This window comes from Hyperolius riggenbachi, chromosome 1 (assembly GCF_040937935.1).
Source record: "Hyperolius riggenbachi isolate aHypRig1 chromosome 1, aHypRig1.pri, whole genome shotgun sequence".
In the NCBI taxonomy this organism is placed as follows: domain Eukaryota; kingdom Metazoa; phylum Chordata; class Amphibia; order Anura; family Hyperoliidae; genus Hyperolius; species Hyperolius riggenbachi.
Window position 1 is genome coordinate 164926283 of NC_090646.1, and position 20064 is coordinate 164946346.

Consider the following 20064-nt stretch of genomic DNA (forward strand, 5'->3'; position numbering starts at 1 on the left):
TTGTCTGCCTTGAGACATTGCCACCGGCAGAGCCCAGATTCACCAGGATGGCCTTGTGATCCTTGGATTCTTTTTCTCTTCTCTCACTACCCTCCTGGCCAGCACTGGTGTCTTGGCTTCCGACCACGTCCTCTGAGTTTTCTCACAGTGCAGAACATCTTGTATTTTTTTTAATAATACTATGCACTGTAGCCACTGGAACTTGAAAACATTTAGAAAAGGCCTTGTAGCCCTTTCCTGACTTGTGAGCAGCCACAATGCACAGCCGCAGGTCCTCACTGAGCTCCTTTGTCTTAGCCATGACAGACCACAAACCAACTGCAGAGAGCTTCTGTTTTTCACCTGTTGAGTTGATGAAAACAGTTGTTCCCAATTAATCAGGGTAATTAGGATGCTTTAGAACAGCTTGGACTATTTGGAATGGTGAAGAACTTTGGATTTTCCCACAGACTGTGACAGTTTGTGAAGGGTATGAATAATTTTGGACTGGACACTTTCTGCTCAAATGTAAATAAAAGCTGAGAATTTTTTTTTCTATACTAATGCCTCTTGTACATCGTCTTATTATCTTTTGGAAGACACCTATGTCATTTCCTGTCAAAAAATTACTTGCTGGTTGAATAAAAGTATTTTTGCGAAAATATATGGACATGAGAAAACTAATTTTCGCCAAATAAATTAAAATCTACGGGCATGAAAAACCAGGGCTGTGGAGTCGGAGTCGGAGTCGTGGAGTCGGAGTCGTGGAGTCGGGCAATTTTGGGTGCCTGGAGTCGGAGTCGGGAAAAAATGCACCGACTCCGACTCCGACTCCTAATGAATTTGTAACTGTAATTAAAATAGAAAATATGATAAAATGTTCTATTTCTCAGATAATAGTCATTAAAAATAATGTATATATACAGTATATATACAGTAATAGCTGTGCTTAGTCCACAAAAATGAAATAAACCAATCAAAATTAGTTACTTGTGCTGCTTCAATAAAGCAGTCCCCGTATTTTTAAGGTCAGATATACATATCTGATTGTGACTGTATATATGATGTGTACACAGGAATCTCTTATATATACTAAATAACATCTATGCTGTAAGAATAAAGCCTGATGTGTAGCTGTGTCACTAATAGAGATGGTCAACGAGATGGAAATAATTCTGCATTGATGCTGATTTATGCAAATGTATGCACTCCCTTTGCTGATGAAATCAAATAATTTGATATGTTGTTAAAATCTGGTTTGGTGACTACAAATTAAAGGGTACCTGAGACGGATGAAAAGTAAAGTTTTATACATACCTGGGGCTTCCTCCAGCCCTCTTCAGGCTAATCAGTCCCTCGCTGTCCTTCACCACCCGGATCTTCTGCTATGAGTCCTGGTAATTCAGCCAGTCAGCGCTGTCCGGCCGCATGCCGCTCCCACAGCCAGGAACATTCTGCACCTGCGCAATAGTGCTGCACAGGTGTAGTATGCTCCTGGCGGCGGAGTGTGTGCATGCGCACTACGCCTGACTGGCTCAAGTACCTGGACTCATAGCAGAAGATCCAGGTGGCGGAGGAGGACAACGAGGGACTGATTATCCTGAAGGCGGCTGGAGGAAGCCCCAGGTATGTATAAAACTTTAATTTCATCTGTCTCAGGTTTACTTTGTTACACAGTAGTACTATACTCTACATATGCACTCCCCACAGAGCTGCAGGGAATCCACTGAGAATGCTGTGCACATTGAACACAGAGGTGTTGTCTGTTTACAATCTCCTCATTCCCCTGCAGAGTACCTGCACATCATTCTTACATGTACCCACACTTACATTGCCTAGGGCCTGATAGATGTTCTTTGTTCCGGTTTGTACCTTTTATAAGTACTCTTACCAAGGACTAGTTTTAGTCTAAAGGGAATAAATATAGTAGTCTACATATCCTTCTCACTTCAGTTGTCTTGTAAAAGTCCTAAGCGTTGGCAGTTAAGAGACGAATTTCATGTTACATACTTTTAATCAACAAAATTGTAATATGCAAATTAGAGGAGTCGGAGTCGTGGAGTCGGAGTCGGAGTCGGTGGATTTTTGGACCGACTCCACAGCCCTGTGAAAAACGCATTTGCAAGACAATTCTTATTTTTGCAGAAATGTGTGTATTGTGAAAATTCCATTATGTTTTCATGAAAATTTTGTATCAGGTGAAAATGCAAATTTTAATATGAAAATTACTTTGGCAAAGATTTAAACTCATTCCTGGCAGAGACATGTCAATATGTTTTTAATCACATATTCACCATTAGCTGGGTTGCTTCTACTTAGCAAACAGCATTAGTGGATTTTAGTTAACCACTTAACGACCAGCTAACGCCGATAGGCGGTGGCGGCTGGTCGTTTGTTGTTTTGCATGGAAACGGCCGCTCGTTCGAGCAGCCTTTCCATGCCAGTTTACGGAGACTGTCTCCGTGAACAGTGTGCGAGCCGCCGATCACGGCTCACACGCATAATGTAAACGCGCGGGGAAGAAATCCCCGCTGTTTACATCAATATGGCACTGCTACGCAGCAGCGCTGTGACGGAGATTGGCGATCCCCGGCCTCTGATTGGCTGGGGATCGCCGTCATTTGATAGGCTGAAGCCTATCCTATCCGGCGCCGGACGGATATCCGTCCTGCGCACATCAGAGGGGAAGACAGAGGGAGGTAAGGGGAGGGAGAACGCAATATATCTGCGGAGGGGGGCTTTGACGAGCCACCTCCCGCTCGGCCACACGGAGTGGCGGCGATCAGACCCCCCCCCCCAGCAGGTCATCCCCCTAGTGGGGAAAAAAGGGGGGAAGTCTGGTCGCCCTGCTGGAGAGCCCACGCAGCGCAGATCACACAGAACAGCCCCGGTCCTTAAGTGGTTAAACTATTTTTTTCAGTAGCACAAATACAATAGATCAGTAATGATATTTTGCTTTCCCTAGATGGCAGGACGTGCTGGAAGAAGAGGACTGGACTTAGAGGGTAATGTCTACTTCTTCAACATTCCAAAACCAAAAGTGAAAAAGCTCATGAAGTCGAATGTTCCTGAGCTAAAAGGCCAGTTTCCTCTGAGCATTTCTCTTGTTCTGAGATTGATGTTGCTGGCAGTAAAAGCAGATGACAAACAGGATGCTAGAGCAAAAGTAAGTTTCAGTTTATATCAGTAATTTTTATGCTGTGTATTTAAGGGTATTGAACATGAGCATAGTTGATTTTTTTGTGTAAAAATGAAATAAGCTTCATAGAAATGCAATACCTTAGATTTCTAAATCATGCTCAGTTGTGGTAAGCGTTACCAATCCCAAGACTGTCTGTACTGCATACAACATATAAAAAAAAGTCAGATGAAATGGAACGATGAAGACAAAAGAAATACCGAGAGCCCAATATAGTGTAGTATGCAAAACAAGGGGTTGGAAATGAAAAGTATATAATGTATATACTCACAAACGTGGGTTACCTCCTTAGGTAACCACTGTATAGGCAGGTGAGGAGATTAGACCTGTCCTCATTCAGGATTAAAAGTCGCTCCCTGTAGATAAGGAAATAAGGGGCAACACCGCTCCACTAGGGGTGGATATTGATAATGTAAGAGTGAGAAGAGGCCCCAGCAGAATAAAAGGTTCTAAAAGGCTTAAAATCCCTTAGGAGGTGTTGGTGGACTCGCCTCCCCGAAGCAGACAAGATACCGTCAGTTTTATGACAACAGGTTTATTAATCTCCAAAACAAACAGTGCAACGCGTTTCACAGGTATGTTCCCGATTCCTCAGGCAATAAACAGATAGGGGTACACAGTATAGTCTCAAGGTCACGAATAGCGCCTCTGTCGAGGACAGAGGTGCCTGTGACAGAGGTGCCTGGCTCTTCTACTGACCACATATGCTTTTGCTCCGTTGGTATTGCCTGATGAAGCGGGATCAAACCTGCGAAACGCGTTGCATATTTGGAGTTCATAAATAAGATATATTGACTGTCTTTACTACAGTCGTTGTGTGTCTACTTGGAGGAGGTAAGTCCACCACTACCTCCTTTATTTACCAAGAATTTAATTTTTTAAGCTTATTTAGCTTCCTTTTATCCTTTTGGCGCCTCTGTTCTCCTACGTGAGAGTTGGCTTTTCCACGGCTCAATTTTTGCTGGCAGAGAGAACAGATGGCTTTGCTCCGATCTGAGACACACATGTTAAAAAATTTCCAAACCGCTGAGCCCCCCTGGGGTGATGGCGCTACGGTGGCATCAGCAGCGGACGTTGAAGGGCATGTCGGCTGGCTGTCCATAGCTGGCGATACATGGCGCCGGACACTGCCCCCAGCTGTTTCTGAGGACGAGCTCCCTCTGCTTCCATCATGGAGTCGTCTCCTCCTACTCCTTTGACTCCATCGCTGAACTGTTCGGTCATCTCCTCTACTGGGAACATACGTGGCATCCGTATAATCGTCATCATAATACTCCTGCCCAGCTTCGCTTTCCTCAGACACCTCCTCAACTGCACCAACTTCAGGTGGTTCATCATCCCCCTCCTCACACGTTACGTCCATACTAACGCCACCTAACTCAGACGTATGAGGTGATGTACCTGCGCCTTCTTCTTCTTGTTGCAGTAGTGGCAGTGAATCAGTGATTTCACCACCACCAAATAACTCCTGCGAAGTGTCAAATGCAGCGGATGTGGTGCTTGTACTAGCGCTGGTGGCACTGGCTGCGGGAGATGATGTGTTCTGTGTTAAATACCTAACCACGTCCTCACAATTTTGGGAAGTGATGGCACGTGCCTTCTTCTGAGCACTGTATTTTAGGCCAGGTCTGCACGAAATCACAGCAACTCCACCTCGCACAGACCTGCCGGTGCCTGGTGGCCTTCCTCTGGGTCTGCCTCTACCTCTTCCTTGACCTAGTTTGTCCATTTTTTCCCATCTCCGGGGGATGCTAGGTATATGCAGTGAGCTGGGTTCGCTCAACACAACAGGTAGTTAGATGCAGTGAGCTGGGTTCACTTAACACAACAGGTAGTTAGATGCAGTGAGGTGGGTTCACTGAACACAACAGGTAGTTAGATGCAGTGAGGTGGGTTCACTGAACAATAAAGGTAGTAATATGCAGTGAGGTTGGTTTATAGAACACAACAGGTAGTTAGTTATATGCAGTTAGGTGGGTTCACTGAACAGTAAAGGTAGTTAGATGCAGTGAGCTGGGTTCACTGAACACAACAGGTAGATGCAGTGAGGTGGGTTCACTGAACAGTAAAGGTAGAGAGATGCAGTGAGCTGGGTTCACTGAATAGTAAAGGTAGTTATATGCAGTGAGGTGGGTTCACTGAACAATAAAGGTAGTTATATGCAGTGAGGTGGGTTCACTGAACCATAAAGGTAGTTATATGCAGTGAGGTGGGTTTACTCAACACAACAGGTAGTTATATGCAGTGAGGTGGGTTCACTCAACACAACAGGTAGTTAGATGCAGTGAGCTGGGTTCACTTAACACAACAGGTAGTTAGATGCAGTGAGGTGGGTTCACTGAACACAACAGGTAGTTAGATGCAGTGAGGTGGGTTCACTGAACACAACAGGTAGTTAGATGCAGTGAGGTGGGTTCTCTGAACACAACAGGTAGTTAGATGCAGTGAGGTGGGTTCACTGAACAATAAAGGTAGTTATATGCAGTGAGGTGGGTTCACTCAACACAACAGGTAGTTATTTCAAAAAAGAGGTCAGCGCTCACAGTTTTTCCCCCCAACCCCCTATCACCTGTTCGCCTCCTCTTAGTAATAAAAATATGTGCCACAAGAGGTAGCGCTCACGGTGTGCGATTAACCCACCCTAAAGCAATAAAACTTGACGAATTAAATTATCCTTACATACACGGCAGAGGATAAAAATTATTACACAAAGACACCATTAAAACAAAAGGCCAAGTGCAGGAGACCAAAATGAGTCCTCTTAGGTCCCACTCAATAACACTGAATGTCCAGTATGTTCCTTTACAAGCTATATTCTGGACCATATAGAGATATGATCCTATGCGTTTGAATGTCCAAGTTCACAGGACCTATAATCTGCTTAACATAAAATTTACATTAAACCAGGCTAAAGTCAACATGTATGATCTAATAAACACTATCTTCACATAAATTTTCTCAGGAGCAGCAGTCAGTAGCTTCCAGCAATATCAGACAGGTCACCTCCACCAGCACCCTTTGTGTGCCACTCACCCCTGTCCTAGACCAACCAATGGTCTATATGAGCCTTGGGACCGTTCCCGGGTCGTCCCCCACCACTCCAGCAAAAAACAGTGTCCACCAGTAGATGATAATCTTCATATGATGAGTACCTCAGTAAGAAAAAGCTTCCATAGCGTAATACTGTTAAAAACTATTTATTTATAAAAAGCAATTGCACTCACATGGTCTTCAGATAAAATCAGCGTTTGAGTAATTTATAACACGGGCTCTCCCCCGTTTGGTGGCCAGGCTGGCAGGCTTCTATCAGTGTTCCCCCTCCTTTTCCGCCGCGCGCACGGAAAAAAACGCTGGGATGGATGCCACACGTGCCTCCTCGCCTCTGCTCACCCTAGCGTAGGTTCCCACTTCCGCATCAGGCTCCGCCCGATCGATTTCGTCACTCAGTGACTCATCAGGGGCATGGAGCCTGATGCGTATCGTGGGAATATTTAAGCCATGACCAGCCCCACTGTACACGCCCCCTGAGGCTTTTCCTACACATGCGCCCTATCCATACTACGCTACTTCCCCATCTACCGCCATCTAGAGGTTCTAAGTGGCATTAGCTCCCAAAAAAAAAAAAAAAACCCCGTGAATTACAGTACTACACAGCCTGCAAATCTGCCGCCATCTAGGGGTTACATTTGATATTACATCCCACGAACATTAAACATAGAAGGAAAATTGTATTCATCTATTAACCTAGTTGGAAACACACACCAGTCCCTTCCTATGCGAAGTTACCAAATATATACATCTTGATGATACCCATGTGTGTCCATTCATCCCCGCTCCATCTCCCCATAATCTCCCTACCTAATTTACATCCCTCACCTCCCTAAAAAAATTCCTTAGGTCAATTCAAACTATTTTTATTCTTACCCACCCCCTATATTTAATTTTGTAGAGCAGGAATAGCTGAACACACATTTACAAATAAATAATGATTTCAATTACCCCATACACCCCCATCAACCATCAGAATGTTCCCTCTACAGCTTTTTCTATATATATATAAGTCCCACACTCCATACCCAAAATACATAGGAGTCAGTCCATGTTGGCCACACCAGCCTGGTACTAGTCCAGGTTTCTATTGGGATGCATGTGCACACATCACACCCCTACTCCCCCAGAAAACAGACCAAGTCAATGTCTATGTTGAGACCATCCGGTCTCAAGGTACCCATCCTATGTATCCATCGGGTCTCCTCCTGTGAGACTCTCTTTACTTTGTTACATCCCCTCCAATTGGGAATGATTTTTTGGAGCCCACAAAAGGATAAATCATTAGGGTTACAATCATGGTGGCTCCCAAAATGTGCTGAGACACCATGATTTGGGTATCCCTTTTTGATATTGCGCACGTGCTCCCCCATCCTCTCCTTGAGGGTACGGGTAGTCCTACCTATATACTGCCATCCGCATTTACACCAAGCAAGGTATATGACAAACCTATCATTACAGGTAATAAACTCCTGAATTCTAAACCTCCTTCCATTGCTAAATGATACCACACTGTTAGTTTTGACACCATTTGCCTCCCTACAAGCTATACATCCTCTACATGGGAAAAAACCTGCTGTCTGCCACCCCTGCATTCGCGGGACCTTTTTGGGTTCCACACAGCTGGGTGCCAGAATCTGTTTCAGGTTTTGGGCTTTCCTATAAATGAACTTTGGTTGAGTTGGGATTATACTCCTAAGTGTCAAATCCGTCTCCAGGATCCCCCAATGTTGTTTAATTATATTTTGGAGTTGTTTATACTGAGTGTTATATCCCGTGATAAAGGCCAGTTCAAACTCACCTGTGCCATTTTCAGCTGGCTTCTCCTCCAGGAGAGTCTGTCTATTCAGAGTCCCTACTCTCGCAATCTCCTCATCCAACTGTTTTTCCCCATAACCCTTCTCCACAAATCTATTTTTTAGGGTCTCCGCTTGCCTGTAATATTCCCCTATATTCGAGCAGTTACGTTTCATCCTAAGAAACTGCCCTCTTGGTATCCCTCTGATCCACGCCGGGTGGTGGCAGCTATCAGTTGATATATACCCATTCCTATCTGTATCTTTGAAATAAGTTCTGGTCCCCATCACATTTTCCTCTCTCATAATTTCTAGATCTAAGAACTGAATTTTGTCAATACCATATTGCACGGTGAGGGAAATGCCCAAATCATTTTTATTTAACTTAGTCACATATTGTTCCAAATGTTCCTGTCCACCCCCCCATACAAAGAACAGGTCATCAATGAATCTTCGCCATAGCCTCACCGGGCCCCCCTCCCCTAACACTGTTTGTTCCCACTTTCCCATAAACAAATTTGCGAGGCTCGGAGCATAACTTGCCCCCATAGCGCATCCTTTCGTCTGGCTGTAGAAATTTCCGCCATGCCAGAAATAATTCCTTTCCAAAGCAAATTTAAGTAACCTCAGTAAATACACCCTCTGTTCATCTTTTATTTTTCCCTCCCTCCTAAAAAAGAAATCAACTGCCTCCAGCCCCAACTCGTGTTTAATATTAGTATACAACGAGGATACATCCATTGTGACCATTATTTCCTCCCCTCTCAGTTCCTTCCCTTCTATAATTTGAAGCATATGTTTGGTATCCTTAAGTATGTTGGGAAGTTTCTCCACCATGGGTTTTAAAAACTCATCCAAATATTGTCCCAATCTATGGGTGACCGACCCTATCCCACTGACTATGGGCCTTCCTGGGGGGTCAGTTTTATTTTTATGCATTTTAGGGCTCCAAAAAATCATTCCCAATTGGAGGGGATGTAACAAAGTAAAGAGAGTCTCACAGGAGGAGACCCGATGGATACATAGGATGGGTACCTTGAGACCGGATGGTCTCAACATAGACATTGACTTGGTCTGTTTTCTGGGGGAGTAGGGGTGTGATGTGTGCACATGCATCCCAATAGAAACCTGGACTAGTACCAGGCTGGTGTGGCCAACATGGACTGACTCCTATGTATTTTGGGTATGGAGTGTGGGACTTATATATATATAGAAAAAGCTGTAGAGGGAACATTCTGATGGTTGATGGGGGTGTATGGGGTAATTGAAATCATTATTTATTTGTAAATGTGTGTTCAGCTATTCCTGCTCTACAAAATTAAATATAGGGGGTGGGTAAGAATAAAAATAGTTTGAATTGACCTAAGGAATTTTTTTAGGGAGGTGAGGGATGTAAATTAGGTAGGGAGATTATGGGGAGATGGAGCGGGGATGAATGGACACACATGGGTATCATCAAGATGTATATATTTGGTAACTTCGCATAGGAAGGGACTGGTGTGTGTTTCCAACTAGGTTAATAGATGAATACAATTTTCCTTCTATGTTTAATGTTCGTGGGATGTAATATCAAATGTAACCCCTAGATGGCGGCAGATTTGCAGGCTGTGTAGTACTGTAATTCACGGGTTTTTTTTTGGGAGCTAATGCCACTTAGAACCTCTAGATGGCGGTAGATGGGGAAGTAGCGTAGTATGGATAGGGCGCATGTGTAGGAAAAGCCTCAGGGGGCGTGTACAGTGGGGCTGGTCATGGCTTAAATATTCCCACGATACGCATCAGGCTCCATGCCCCTGATGAGTCACTGAGTGACGAAATCGATCGGGCGGAGCCTGATGCGGAAGTGGGAACCTACGCTAGGGTGAGCAGAGGCGAGGAGGCACGTGTGCAGGGCCGGGCCGAGGCATAGGCTGGAGAGGCTCCAGCCTCAGGGCGCAGTGTAGGAGGGGGCGCACAATTCACTCAGCTGTCATTCCTAATTGTGTATGAAGCAGAAAGGAATAAGAAAAGGGGATACATAGCAGTGACTGCAAGCCAGATAAGTAGATATTAAGGTTTTGGGGAGGTTGTGGGCCCTGTGGCACCTCTTAGTCTAATAGCAATCAGTGTGTGATGGCTGAGGTGGCAGGGATGGAGGGGCGCAGTTTGGTGTGTCAGCCTTGGGTGCTGGAGGACCTTGTCACGGCTCTGCACGTGTGGCATCCATCCCAGCGTTTTTTTCCGTGCGCGCGGCGGAAAAGGAGGGGGAACACTGATAGAAGCCTGCCAGCCTGGCCACCAAACGGGGGAGAGCCCGTGTTATAAATTACTCAAACGCTGATTTTATCTGAAGACCATGTGAGTGCAATTGCTTTTTATAAATAAATAGTTTTTAACAGTATTACGCTATGGAAGCTTTTTCTTACTGAGGTACTCATCATATGAAGATTATCATCTACTGGTGGACACTGTTTTTTGCTGGAGTGGTGGGGGACGACCCGGGAACGGTCCCAAGGCTCATATAGACCATTGGTTGGTCTAGGACAGGGGTGAGTGGCACACAAAGGGTGCTGGTGGAGGTGACCTGTCTGATATTGCTGGAAGCTACTGACTGCTGCTCCTGAGAAAATTTATGTGAAGATAGTGTTTATTAGATCATACATGTTGACTTTAGCCTGGTTTAATGTAAATTTTATGTTAAGCAGATTATAGGTCCTGTGAACTTGGACATTCAAACGCATAGGATCATATCTCTATATGGTCCAGAATATAGCTTGTAAAGGAACATACTGGACATTCAGTGTTATTGAGTGGGACCTAAGAGGACTCATTTTGGTCTCCTGCACTTGGCCTTTTGTTTTAATGGTGTCTTTGTGTAATAATTTTTATCCTCTGCCGTGTATGTAAGGATAATTTAATTCGTCAAGTTTTATTGCTTTAGGGTGGGTTAATCGCACACCGTGAGCGCTACCTCTTGTGGCACAACAGGTAGTTAGATGCAGTGAGGTGGGTTCACTGAACAATAAAGGTAGTTATATGCAGTGAGGTGGGTTCACTCAACACAACAGGTAGTTAGATGCAGTGAGGTGGGTTCACTGAACAATAAAGGTAGTTATATGCAGTGAGGTGGGTTCACTCAACACAACAGGTAGTTAGATGCAGTGAGCTGGGTTCACTCAACACAACAGGTAGTTAGATGCAGTGAGGTGGGTTCACTCAACACAAAGCTAGGTATATGCAGTGATGAGGTGGGTTAAGTAAACACAACAGGTACTGGGTATATGCAGTACTGGGTGGGTGCAGCTCCCTGTCACACACACAGGTAGTCACTAAATGTGCTGGGCTGTTGGCAGTGGCACACACACTATGAATTAGCAAGGCTGTGCATGCAACAAAAGTGTCAGTTTCACACACACAAAAAAAAAGTACAGGATTAGCTCTGAAAAGAGCTGTTGAGGGGTGCTATAAAAGCAATAATTATCAGCCAGGAGCAAGCTAAGCAGCCAAGAACCTAACTAATCTGTCCCTAGGAGAACAATCTGCAGCAGCTCGCCCTGGTCTGTCTAATAGCAGGCAGACGAGTGACTGTAATGGCCGCCAGAGCCTGCCTTATATAAGGGGGGGGTGGGGCTCCAGGGCTTAGTGTAGCCTGAATGGCTACAATGTGCCTGCTGACTGTGATGCAGAGGGTCAAAGTTGACCCTCATAGTGCATTATGGGGTGAATCGAACTTCCGCAAAAGTTCGCTTGGTGCAGGCGAACGCGAACCACCAAAGTTCGCCTGGAACCGTTCGCTACATCTCTACTTACCACCTCCTAGGTCAGCTAGAGTGTGTAAAGTCCTCCCGTTGACACCTCTGGGCTTGTAACCAAACAAATGGCTCCTCTGACACAATGGGCTTGATTCACAAAAGTGTGCTAACTGTTAGCGTGCCAGTGAAAAGCCGCTTATCACCTGCAAACTTCCTCTTCGCGCGTTAATGTGCGCGTAAGAGTTTGCGTGCGTAAAGTTTAGTGCGCATAAAGTTTTCCGTACGTATTTTTTATGCGCGCTACTTTGCATGCAAAATCAGCCACTTCGCGTGCTAAGTAGCGTGATTAGCATACTTTGCACGCGAAGTAGTGCGTGTAAAACTTTATGCGCGCAAACTTTTACGCGCTCTAAACTAGCACGCGAACAGTAACAGCTTTGCTGTACAAACTACTTAGCACCCTACTTTGCACGTGCAAAGCTTTTAGGCGTGCTAACTGTGTTAGCACCCTTTAGTGAATCAAGCCCAATGTCTGCAAGGCTAGCCGGCTCCTCAATTTAGACCAGCACTGCAAGTCTGCATCTATGTCTGCATTTAGATTCCCCTCTCTCCACTGTCACCAAGAGCATGTTACTTCTGCATCTGGCGTCACAGGAATAGGCAGCCTTTTTTTAAAAATAATTTCTTCCTTGTTCTTAAAATCCTGCATTTATAAAGCAAATTTTATTGTACTGACCATCTGTGTTTGGTTTGCCTCTCCTAACGATCTTTTGACTGACAATAAAGATTGCCATATTAACATTGTTGGAAGATTACACCCAATAATTAAATACAGATCTTTATTACTGCTATAAGACTTTTAGCAGTTTACTAGTTCAGTTGTGAAGTGTTTCTCCAAGTTTGATTTCTTGTTATGCGCCAGTTTTTCTTGACAAACAACAAAGGTCGGAAAGCCATTTCAAGCGGAACTGAAGTGAGAGGAATATGGCAGCTACCAATACCAGTTGCCTGGCAGCCCTGTTGGTCTATTTGGCTACAGTAGTGTCTGAACACACCAGAAATAAGTATATAGCTAATCTTGTCAGATCTGACAGTAATGTGAGAAACACCAGATCTGCTGCATGCTTCTTCAGGGGCTTTGACTAAAAGTATTAGAGGCAGTAGATCAGCATGGCTGCCAGGCAAGTGTTATTGCTTAAAAGGAAATAAAACAAGGCACCCTCCATATCCCTCTCACTTCAGTTGTACGTTAAGTTTTTTATAAACACAAAAGATTTGGTCCATTCAACTTAATGGTTTATGGTTTTCATCTTACGTTTTCCTTTGCTTCTTCTTTTTAGCCATGTCAAATAGGTGGCACCTAAAAACATGTTTCGTTTTAGATTCTGATATTTGGAATAATAGAAACAGCAACACAAATATTTAAATGCAGAATGTGCAGCATTTTGATAATGATTACCCCCTACAGTTACTGACTCAGTCTTGCGTTAATAATGAATACCCCCCACAATTACTCAGTCTTGCATTAATAATGAATACTCCCCACAATTACTCAGTCTTGCATTAATAATGAATACCCCCCACAATTACTCAGTCTTGCGTTAATAATGAATAGGCCCCCAGAATGACTCAGTCTTGCATTAATAATGAATAGCCCCCCACAATGACTCGGTCTTGCATTAATAATGAATACCCCCCACAATGACTCATTCTTGCATTTATAATGAATAGGCCCCCACAATGACTCAGCCTTGCATTAATAATGAATTTTCCCCCATTGACACAGCCTTGCATTAATAATGATTGGCCCCCACAGTTATTGACCCAGCCTTGCATGTGATGAGAAGACACAGATTCTCACCTGTCCCGCAGCCTTGCTCCTTGTGTCTCCTCTTCCATCTTCTCCTCTTTGGCAATTCACAAAACTTCTCATAAATGACTTATTTTTCTCCCGATTTAATAAAAATATTCTAAAGTCATACTAATTGGGATGCACTTCAGTAGGAATATATACTTTTAGCAAATCACATGGGCTTGAGAAAGCCGACGTGTCCGGTGAAACCGGTAGATGTGAGGTGCGCCATTGTCCTCAAAAGTGCACGCTACTTATGCTGCAGCTTATTACCTGATCGGGACCACTGACGGATAGTTTGGTGAAACGATTGATTGACTGCCGACCGGTGGGGCCATTTGTGCGGACTGTATAAGTGATCTCGGCAGAGTGAGACGTCACCCGCAAGAATATGGAGGATAGCCATCTCAGCCGATGAAACTGCATTCCGGCAGATCTATGGAGATGTAGCACCCTCATGGTGAGATCGTTCTATTTTATACAAACATACGTAGAGGGCAAACTGGACAATTCATCATCGGGCAGTTATGCAGCTTGGTATTAGTGTTGGGCGAACAGTGTTCGCCACTGTTCGGGTTCTGCAGAACATCACCCTGTTCGGGTGATGTTCGAGTTCGGCCGAACACCTGATGGTGTTCGGCCTTTTTAGTTCGGGTTCGCCCGAACTACTCAATGCCCGCCGAACAGGGCCCCTGTTCGGCCGAACAGGGCCCTGTTCGCCCGAATATGGCCCCCCTATGGGGTCGCATGCATAAGGGGGGAGCATGCCCCGATCGCGGGGGGGGGGGGCGGAAATTCCCCCCACCCCCTCCGCTAGCGCTCCCCCCTCTGCCCGCTTCCCCATAAAAAAAGTTTTCTGAAAGTTAATAGTACCGGTGGCTGGCTGCAGTGGCTGGCTGGCAGTGGTGTGAGTATGCGTCATCACGTAGAGGACGTGAGGTCAGAGAAAGGGCGGAAGTACCACAAGGGTACTACCGCTGAACCGCCCGCTGCCCGGCCTCAACACGTCCTAGTCGGACTCCTCATCCTCACTCACACCACTGCCAGCCAGCCACTGCAGCCAGCCACCGGTACTATTAACTTTCAGAAAACTTTTTTTATGGGGAAGCGGGCAGAGGGGGGAGCGCTAGCGGAGGAGGTGGGGGGAATTTCCGCCCCCCCCCCCCCCCCCCCCGCGATCGGAGCATGCTCCCCCCTTATGCCTGCGACCCCGTAGGGGGGCCGTATTGCGGCATGTTCGGGGGTCCCATTGACTTCCATTGAGTTCGGGGGTCATTGTCATTGTCAGGGGGTCAGTGTCATTGCTCGGCGGTGCACTGACTGTGCGGAGCAGTGCTTAAAGCTATAGGGGCACATCCAATTTATGACAGTGGGGACCCATGGCAGGCTAGTACCAGCCTCTAGTCCCATATCTTGTCAATTTGTACAACAGAATTAGGAAAGGATATAAACATTGTTCAGATATTAAGTGCCAACTTTTCATTTGAGGAAAAATAATTTTAGGAAAAATAATTATTTATGATTCAAAGTTACAAGCCAAATTGCTTATACAAATATTATAAAAAAAAAATCTGTAAAATTTCAGTTGAAAGACTGAACATATCAAACATATCTTACCACAATGGTGGCAATTCACAAAACTTCTCATAAATGACTTATTTTTCTCCCGATTTAATAAAAATAACCTTCCAGTACATTTACTAGCAATATAATCACTCAAAGTAAGTTGTTCCTGATTAACTTCATTTCAATATTACTTTTCTTGCCTTGATTATATTGGGTTTTTTTTTTGCGCTTTGGGGGTTTAAAAATGTAACATAGACAAGGTGAAAACAGGTGAAAAAGCTTTGTGAATCATGCCCAATATACTGTATTTGAACAGTGATCACTGTGATCAGTGAAGACAAAATAGGGACAATTAAAGAAACTTAATTACAGTAATATTATAGAAATGATTCAATTCACTTTTTCTTCTAAGTTTTCTCTTCGGCGGTATTTTCATACCTTATCAATAAAAGGCCTTTTAAGCCACCTGAAAAGTGGTGAAAAGTTATTTTAAACAGAAGATGAACTCTTATCTCCTAGGATTAAAATTAGGAGGAAAAGTGAATTAAATAAGGGCCAATGAGTTTATTGTATTGAATTCAATTAAAAAGTGTTTGCTGCGAGATGTTGATGATGCTGTGTGACCCTGATATCATCAACGCCAATCGACGGGAGACATGTGATCGCAGAGGGAGAAGCAAAATCCGCCAAGGGACATGGAAGAAGGCACTGGGGAAGCTATCAGAGGTACGCGACGAGGGATCAGCACGCCAACGGTGAGTAAAGACCCAGATGTATAGCCAGATGTATAGGTAGCCAGATGTATAGCCAGGTATAGTTAGCCAGATGTGCAGCCAGGTATAGTTAGCCAGATGTGCAGCCAGGTATAGTTAGCCAGATGAATAGTCAGGTATATAGTAAGCCAGGTGTTTAGCCAGGTATATAGTGAGCCAGGTGTTTAGCCAGATATATAGTGAGCCAGGTGTTTAGCCAGATTTATAGGTAGCCAGATGTCCCCCCCCCCCCCCTCCCCGTCTCAGCCCATTGAGAAAATAGATCTACTCACCCAAGGGGTCTCTCCAGTGACGGGTGCAACAGCACTTCCTCTTTCATCACTAAGACTCATTCTCTGTACAGTTACATTACGAGACTTGGTGACGTCACCAAGCCTCATAATGTAAATGTTCAGAGACCGGGACTTCAGAGATGGAGAAGGCTGTGCACCGCAGCCGTCTCTGGAGTGAGCACTCGGGTGAGTAGATCTATTTACTCAACGGGCTGAGACGGGGGCCGGGGAGATCGGGAGGGAGGGGAAGGAGGGGATAGGCCACCCGCACGCCGCACAGAAGGGGTATCCCCCCGCTCGCACAGAGGGGAATCTCCCCACCCACACAGCCGCCATAGATAGGGGATCCCCCTGCCTGCACAGCTGCCGCATACAAGGGGGAATCCCCGCACACATGCACATTCTTTGCCCGCTGATCCGCTGCCCAGGGATTCCATAGGGTGGCTGGATGCTTGTTCTGCACGCTGGGGTAGCACAGATTGCTACCCACAGCGTGCAGACGGGCATCCAGCCATCCTGGGGAATCCCTCTGATGAGAAAAAAATGCAGCCGGCGGGACAGAGAAACAGGAAATCTCCCTGTTGGCATGGACGAGCTCAGCTCGTCATTAGCGCTTTTTGAAAGTTTTTGCTGTAGCCAGGGTGGCTACACAAGTGGTAAAGGCCTTTGACAAAATTCTATAGCCAAATTTGTTGGAATGGGAGAATTCTGTTGATGCTTATGTTTTTATTGTTTGAGTCTAATTATATCCAAAATTAAGTGGCGAAAATAATGCTGCAATCCTTCATCTGTTAACAGAGACAATTGAGTTATTTCACTTTAAGATAATGCACTGCTATTGTCTTCAGCCGGCAGAACTAACTGTCCTGTAAATTCTTGGCTTGCTTTGATCTCTCTATCCAGAAAACATGGAAACTGAAAGCAGTCGTCCTCTTTTTTTGCATTACACTTCCCCCTGGTGACAAGTGGGCATACATACACATCAACCTCCCTGGCGGTAAGCCCGAGCTGAGCTCGGGCTAAGCCGCCGCGGACGATCTCTCAGGCCCTGGTGGGCCGAATTGCATAATTTTTTTTTTGTACATGCAGCTAGCACTTTGCTAGCTGCATGTACAGACCGATCACCGCCACGCCCCCCCCCCAGACCCCTTGCGCAGCCTTGCCTATCAGTGCCAGGCAGCGGTAAGGGGTGGATCGGGACCCCCCCGTGCGCCATGACGTCGATAACGTCATCCTGATCGTCGCCATGGCAATGGGGGAAGCCAAACAGGAAATCCCGTTCTGAACAGGATTTCCTGTTTGTTCTGATCGCCGGAGGCGATCGGAAGGGGAGGGAGGATGCCGCTGCACAGCAGCTATCATGTAGCTAGCGCTAGGCTAGCTACATGATTTAAATAAAACAATTTTTTTTGTGCTGCGCTGCCCCCTGGTGGTTTTAATAGACCGTCAGGGAGGTTAAAGCAGTACTAATTAGAAAGCAAGGAAAAGTAATGAAATAAAAAAGTGCTAAAATAAATTGGCTTGGAGCACTTGCAAGCCTCTAAATAAATTGCCTGCTAAAAGGTTAAAAACCTCTTGAGCTGAAAATTACAAAGCCTGTCTCAATAAAGATGGATAGGGAGGGTAATGGGGTAAATACATACCTGTCCTGAACTGATGCCTTAGGGGCACAGGAGACGCTCGGCCTCCCTTTTCAGCAGTACAGCGGCAGGTATGTTTACAAAGATTTGTGAAGCCTTCCGGAGACCTCCACCTGTGTGGCCGTGGTCTGCTCAGTAGCCACCTATCAGTCTGCGGCTGCCAAGCTGGGGGTGGGCTGAGACCATGCAGGTGGGTGTGGACAGAGTCTCAGCAGCCAGTTTAAAAGAAAAATCACTAGGGCGCAATTTAGAGGGGAGGGGTATAGTGTACACCTGCCTGGAGGGATGACACCTGGACAGGTAAGTATTTACCACAGCGACCCTCCCCCCATCTTCCATCATTTAGACATAGCCTGTCATCACAGGCTCTGTCATTTACTCTTACTTAGTACTTATGAATTGGAGGTCTGGGGAATAAAGTGGTTATCTTGACCAAGATTTTTCATTAATGCAAACCTGTTATTATGTTGATGAATTACTAATATAGATTATATATATTTTTTTAGGTGTTATCTATTTTGAAGCATTCGCTTATGTCATACAAACAGGCACATAATACACAGATGTTAAAGCTATATTGTGTGTTCTCACTACAATTTTTACTCACTGAGGTAAGTTTGGATAATATTTCTTAATAAAATCCATATTTGAGATTCTTTTTTTTTTAGTCACTGACTTGTATCATTTTTAAGTGTTGTTTATCATAAAAAAAAAAACTCCCTACAACTGAAATAAGAAAACTGGATTGTAAAGCAAAACCGTACCGAGTGTTCCGTGGTTTATGGCAGGGATCATGCAAAGTGCAGATTTCCACCCTAAGGTTCATTTTTAATAATTTAAAAACCGGTAAGAAAAGTTTTGCCATTGCCTAGAACAACCAGTCACATTCTTTGCATAACGTTTAGATCTCATTGATCACATCAGCCAGTAATCAACTGACCACATAATCCTGACAAATAAACTTCTGATTGGTTTTAGGCAGTTTTATTGATAGGTAAGAGGGGGTAGGTGATCTATGACCATATAGCAAGTGCATATCTATCAGGGTAGTGATCCTCCATCAGAGTAGGAATAGTGTGGAAATAAAAGGTCACATGACTGCTGTTTTGTTTTAGTTATTTATCATTTTTTTTCTAAAAATACTTTTATCAGGCATCTTGCAATGTGGCAATGACTAGGGGTGAATGAGCACAATTGTCAAGTTCGACCTTGAGGCAAAAAATGTGATTCAGAAAAGTGCAGACAGTGGTATTGTGCTGGCGGTCTGTCTGTGTGTTTGGAGATGGGGAGGGAGAGGTGGTTGTATGTGATCTGTTATCCATGTGACTGATTTTTCTTTTGATGCTATTGCTTTTTTTATTTGGCGGATGCCAGTAATGTGGTGGTAGTGCTATATGTACTATTCAGTACAGTAAGTGCTGCAGACACAGCGATTATGGAGACCGGGTGGAATGAGGAGATGAACAAGAATCCCATATGAATCCAGCATGATCATACCTTTGTGCTTAGGTTCAATACCTTTGCTTTGTGTCTGGTGTCCGTTGAGGCTGGAAAATGTTGAAAGTTAAACTTTAATGTTGCAGATATGTGCTATTTGGGTTTGCTGATAATTTGGGAAATTCTTAGCTGGCTGAAAACTTAAAATTAGAGATGTTTTAATAAAACTTAATTACCAAAAAAATTACTTGTGCAGTGCTAATCTCTGTGGAATTTCAGTTTGAAAACACAAATCAGTAGATACTAGATGCTACAGTATTACATCTATAGTTTGAATACTATGAATTATTGTGAATTTGAAGAATATGTTCTCATATAATTTTTATTATATATTTTGGTAGGGATACCTGGATCAAGACTGCAATCCAACAGCATTTACAGGACTTGTGACCCATTTACATTACCATGAACCGTCAAATTTTGTTTTTGTCAGCTTTCTTGAGAAAGGTCTTTTTCATGACCTCTGCATACCATCCTCTACAGGTACATTTTCTAGACATTAGACTTTTTATGTAGCTCACATGTAGTTGCTATGCTGTATAGTAATTGAGGGACTCATAAGCCTACTGGTACACCGAGGCAAAGTCACTAATTGTAGTAAAATTGCCATACACTGGGCAGGCATGGCAATTTTACCAGTAATTCCAACAGGTAGCACTTAATAGCATGTCTTGTATTAACTGGGCAAAGCACAAACTGTCAAAACACTGC

The 20064-nt window shown here is 44.5% G+C and overlaps 1 protein-coding gene across 6 annotated transcripts in view; it reads left to right on the forward strand.

Moving 5' to 3' along the window:
* Positions 1-20064, forward strand: part of LOC137569165 (probable ATP-dependent RNA helicase DDX60) — a 248003-nt gene that overhangs the window by 201882 nt on the left and 26057 nt on the right. For all 6 annotated transcript variants that reach the window (XM_068278820.1, XM_068278816.1, XM_068278821.1 and 3 more), the window contains 3 exons: positions 2945-3145; positions 18363-18467; positions 19695-19836. In XM_068278820.1, the coding sequence (XP_068134921.1) occupies positions 2945-3145; positions 18363-18467; positions 19695-19836 (448 nt within the window). The remainder of the gene's footprint in view (positions 1-2944; positions 3146-18362; positions 18468-19694; positions 19837-20064) is intronic.